The 5,515-nt window shown below is 41.7% G+C and overlaps 1 protein-coding gene across 1 annotated transcript; it reads left to right on the top strand.

The window, feature by feature from the left end:
- Positions 1-1,202: 1,202 nt before the first annotated feature.
- Positions 1,203-3,867, top strand: LOC123402605 (cysteine-rich receptor-like protein kinase 10). The gene is made up of 3 exons (XM_045096537.1): positions 1,203-1,883; positions 3,380-3,497; positions 3,620-3,867. The coding sequence occupies exons 1-3, from the start codon at positions 1,499-1,501 to the stop codon at positions 3,651-3,653; spliced, it is 537 nt and encodes a 178-aa protein (XP_044952472.1). The 5' UTR covers positions 1,203-1,498; the 3' UTR covers positions 3,654-3,867.
- The last annotated feature ends 1,648 nt before the right edge of the window (positions 3,868-5,515 follow it).

The following is a 5,515-nucleotide window of genomic DNA, read 5'->3' as shown; positions in this document are numbered from 1 at the left end:
CATTTACAGTAGTACCAAGTTTATATGATGTGAGAATATATGCAATGATGAATCAGTGGTGTTGATTTGCTGGTGTATATGTCAATATATTTTTCTACAAGCTCGTTAACAGTAAATAAAATTTGACTTTAAGCAAACCTAATATAGGGAGTAAATAAAAAAAGGGAGAGTATCCATCACATAGCCCACAATCTAGAAACAATATTGCTTGCATTACTCCTAATTTAGAAAAAAAATCACATTAATGACAATTAATCTTAGAATATTGATGTTAATTTTAGAAATAACAACTACTTCCTTCGTCCCATAAGACGTTTTTTGACACTACATTAGGGAGTACTATCGAACTGGATCGGACTGATGGCATCTCTTGCAAAAGCTCGGCCAATTCATGTCTCCTTTCTCTGTTTCTTCCTTTTTCTCGGCCCTTTATTATTCTCCAGTCGCCAAAAGTGACCCTCCATGGTGTCAAAGTCGTCGTCCACCGCCCGCTACTGTGCCTTGCATCATCTCCACTTTTTGTACGTTTTCTGTTCCCAACACGCTCACCGCCGGCCACCAGCGCAGCAGCCAGCCTCCATGCATCATCTTCATCCCTCGCCATTCCTCTTCCTCCTCCTCCTCCTCAACTCATTTTAGCAGTGAAGAAAAATCAAACGACGGCATATTTTAAACAAAAGATGCCTTCTCTGGAAAATTCTCATATCGCTTACAAAAACTCCCACCCCTTCGAAACTAAAATGCTATCTAAAGTGTTTGCATGCGCCACCCTCCCTAGCGAACGCTCGCCATTTATGTGGTTCTTTTTTTTTGTCTACATCCAACGGCTCACGCTTCTGCAATGATATACTCCCTCCTTTTCTTCTACTCCGCATTTTAGCTTTAAGTGAAGTTAAATTTTATAAAGTTTGATGAAGTTTGTAGAAAACAGTATGAGCATTTACAGTAACTAATATATATGATGTGAAAATATGTGCAATGATGAATCCAGTGGTATTGGTATGGTGGTGTATATATATATATGTCAATATATCTTTCCACAAACTTGTTGAAAACATATAAAGCTTGATCTATAAAAAACTAATATGCGGAGTAAATAGAAAGGGATTCATCATCACACAACCCACATTCTGGAAAACGGTATTAGTTGCATTATCAATCCCAATTTAGAAACAGCATTAATTGCCCAAACGTCGATTGCTGTTAATTTTAGAAAAGAAATAGCAACCACTATCCAACTGGTGATCTTTCGGGGAAGCTCGAGCCGATCCATGCATGTCTCCTTCCTCCGTTCCTTCGACTTTGCTTTTTCACACCTCTCTATCTACTATCTACTACTATCATTATTTCCGACGAAAATTCTGCGTTCCCCTGCATGAAGTCAAAGTCGTCGTCCACGCGCCGCTGATGTGCTCTTGTATTGTATGGCCGCATCCTCTCCACTTTTCGTACAAGTTCTGCTCCCAGCCCGCTCGCCGCCGGCCACCAGCCAGCCACCATGCATCATCTTCATCCCTTGCTCTTCCTCGTCCTCCTCGCCGCCTCGCCTCCGGTCGCCACGGCGGCGACCTTCGACTGCGTGGGCGGAGTATACAAGGCCAACAACACATACGAGGCCAACCTCCGGCGCCTGGCCGCCGTCCTCCCGGCCGAGACCGCCGCCTCCAAGGGCCTCCATGCGTCCCGCGGCGTGGGCTACTGGCCCAACCGGCCGCGAGCCTCCTCGCAGTGCTACTGGGGCGTCAGCTCCTCGTCCTGCGCCGCCTGCGTCGCCGGCGCCTTCCGGGAGGCCGAGAGGGCGTGCCCGTACGGCAAGAAGGCCGTCATCTTCGCCCGCAACTGCACCCTCAGCCTTGCCGATTTCCCTAGACCTCTCGGCTTCGGTGAGTCCTCTTCTCTCATGCATCTTTCTTCAAGAATCCACGGATTTCTTCCCCCAAATCCCCTTTGTTTTTTCCATTTTTTCTCACATCAAGTTCGTGCGTGGCCAGCAACTTCTCCTGGCCAACAAATTTAAATGATGTCCAGCGGGTAGCTAGGGTGTAGAGTAAGTAATTTGATAGATGATCATCGAGCGTGACGTAGGAAGAAGACGAAAAAGTCAGAGAAATTTGTCCTCTGTAGACCATGAGTGTGGGGAAGAAGACAAAAAATTCGGCCAAATTCGTCCTCTACGAGGCATGATTTTGACATTTATTCAGCATCTCCTCCTTGTTATCCTAGTTGAAATCAGCAACAGGGGCCGGCAGCCGTGTTTAAACCAGAGCCACCACACCATAGGGAACAGCATAGAAGAGTAGAAGAAGACCAAGAAAAATCGTTCCAAGGGAGTTTCTCCTCAAACTTTTGAGGTCGAAAGGGGTCAACTCTTCAGAAGAGGATCTTACGAGGAATTATCATAGTTTTAAATAGCCCGCTATAGCCCCGCTATAGCCTCGCTATAGCCTTTTCAGCAAGGTGCCGTTAAATGGTATCATGTACAAATTTACCGCTGTAGCCCGCTATAACTTCGCTATAGCTGATTTAGAGGCTCGCCGCTATTTGCCGTAGCCCGCTATTTAAAACATTGGGAATTATGGAGATTCACGGCAAGAGCATGAAAACATCGTTCCAAGGGCCGGAGTCAAACTGAACGGTGTTGTTGATTTCAATGAACCGGCCGGGGGTGCTGATCAAGTGGGGTAGAGAGCTTTGCCTTGGCATTGAAGGTCGGTGTTACCAAACCCTCCCTAGACCTCTTCAGCTTGCACACGTCGATCCAGCGGACGAGGTACTTGGCACCTGCCCGGGGCCTTGTCCTCGACATTAGTCTCTTCGGATATTTTTTTTCCCCACACATTTGATCAGCTAAGCAGGAGCGGCAAGAAAGCAACCATGGCGGAGAGGGTGGTGAAGACAAGCTCAATACAAGTTTCAGCCGTAAAAATATTGGTCAAATACCTAGAGTTTTGAATTTCGACCGTAAAAATAAAATTTCGGCCATCTCGGCCTGGGGCGAGAAATATCTATCGACCGAAAAGAATGAGTTTTGGTCAAATTTGACAAATTTTGGTCAAATTTCAGTCAAAGCTGGTCAAATTTCAACCATTTTTTTTTAAATGACCGAAATTCGGCCATCTCGGTCTGTGGCGAGAAAAATTACAAAACGAATCAGGAGTGCGGTGTAATCTACAATCTTATTCCACAGCCTTACATGATTATTATTGCCATCCATATGTATATAGCATTCCAAGATTCTGCTTCTTTTCTTCCCCATATGCTTGAATTATTGGTATGCACATTCTAATAGTTTTCCTCAAACATGAACCGTGGAAAGCTAGGTAATGCACTAACAATCAACTATGCTCTGATAAAAGCTTTATGCATTTGCATTCCACAGGCACCATCAGTTGGTTTGACCTCTTGGGTGCGGGACTCGTATTTCAAGCAATTGGATTTGCATGGCTTTTCTTCCTGCTTCTGCAAGAATGGCGTGATAAAAGAAGAGCCTCTATGATGTAAGTTTCAGGAGGCACCACATTCTATGAGATAGGAAAATAATTGATGAAACAATCTACTTTGTGAATGGGAGCATGTTAAAGAAACTCTAATTGATTTCCTTGCCTCTTACATGATGCAGGCGTTATAGCTCTCTTCCATCTGGAGATCAGTAGCTGATCAGCCTGGTCAGAATTATTTTGGAGATCAGCCTATTCCCAACAAGAGGAAACACTAAGTTCGGGCTGTACAACAATGCTCACATGGTTACCTGAACCGTGATTTGCTGTTTTTTTGGATAAGAATGGTTTAATATTGTCCTCCAATTTGATTATTCGCATTGGTTACGAACAATTTCCAAGGTCCACTTCATTCGTTCTGTTGTTTTCATCCTATTCTTCAATCCAGAGTGCAGCGATTCGGTGCCCAGGCTCATCTGCATTCAGTCAGAAAAAATTCACAAAAAATTAAAAACAATCAAAGTATTCAAATGTTTTTTTTTGCATGATAGATAATTTATTGCTTGAGATTCCAGTTTTTAGTTCATTTGGACATCTGAGCAACTCTCGGCAAAAAAGCCAAATCGGATCAAAACAGTACACACAAACAATAAACTTTTTTACACAACCCTAATTTGTCTTTTTACCGAGAGCTGTTTGGATGTCCAAATAATTTGAAAATTGGAACGGACCTCACGCATCAAATTATCTACCATAAAAAAATATTTTTTATAATTGTCTAGTATTTGTTTTTATTTTTTTCTTCAGCATGGGTACAGATGAGCCTCGGCTCAGAATTGGATTTTTGTTCAATCCACTCCTTCAATGCTCGAAATATGTATGTATTTCCAACTTGCCAGAAACAGAGTTCCAGCTTGCGTCATTTATTAAGTGAACACTCCTCACTGATTCATTGTTAAACTCTAAGCCTTGGTTAGTTCATTGCTTATGTCATGGGCTCATTTCTCACAAAATAGGCTGTATATGCAATTTAACTTGTACGAGTAGGAGTTGGTGGGTAGTCTCTCCACAAGGTGGAATCTCCAAAATATGGCACCGATGAAGGTGCGTCACCGAGAGAGCATATTAAACAGAAAAGAACTGTGATTGAAGAAATTAGGCCACAAGCTCCTTAACACAATCGATGTTCGATTTGCAAAGTGTTATTTTCCGCGGGGTACACCAGAAGTTTGCATGAGTTGTTCAGCAAGAAACATGTGCTTGTGAAATATACTTATGGATTGTAGTATCTGAGCAAAGTGGAAAATTAATTCTGCAATGGAAAACAAATTTGAACATAAATCTCATTGTGACTCATCAAATCTCAACCTCAATCCGGGCTTACATGTTGATCGTATTTATATTTTCCCTGCATATCTCTGCACACAATAGACAATACATATGAGCCAAAATAAGAAAGCTGAACTCCAAGTGATATAGAAAATAAATTGCTAACTCAAACTGCACCAAACCATATAGTAGAGCTAACATGTCTTCAGAAAAGGTAAAAACGGTATATGCATTCAGAAGAGGGCACTACCTCTGAGAAGAAGCTATAAAAATGGTCTGTCTTAGTTTTCCAACTGAACTCATATACAGATTTGTGCAGATATATCAAAAAATTTATTCATTTTCTCATGTTTTAAAATCTGAATTTTAATTTGTAAGTCATCCCATTACAGAGAATATTTCAAAAAACAGGGAACTAGTTTAGATGCTCAGTTTATTGAAGGTTTGGATTTAAATTATGTACATAATTTGTGGCTACCAATTAGTCGAACTAAAAAAAGCAATTTATCAAAAACTTGGAGTGTCGAATTGGGTGAAGAACTCGAAGGACTCAAGTACCTTTAGTCCACCTTGTGGTTTTGAAATTATTTTGGATTTTTGGTAAATATATTACATAGTTATCTCTTACACGTCTCTTGATAGCAGAAAATCTAGAGGGCGCCAGGAATTGCTTACTGAAGTTACTAATTAAAACAGGCCTCCTAGCTCATTTGCTTTGTCAAGATTCTTGGTAAATGAACAAACGCATT

Source organism: Hordeum vulgare, chromosome 6H (genome assembly GCF_904849725.1).
Source record: "Hordeum vulgare subsp. vulgare chromosome 6H, MorexV3_pseudomolecules_assembly, whole genome shotgun sequence".
Taxonomy (NCBI): Eukaryota; Viridiplantae; Streptophyta; class Magnoliopsida; order Poales; family Poaceae; genus Hordeum; species Hordeum vulgare.
Note: the sequence above shows the minus strand (reverse complement) of the source record. Positions and strands in the feature narration are given on the sequence as shown.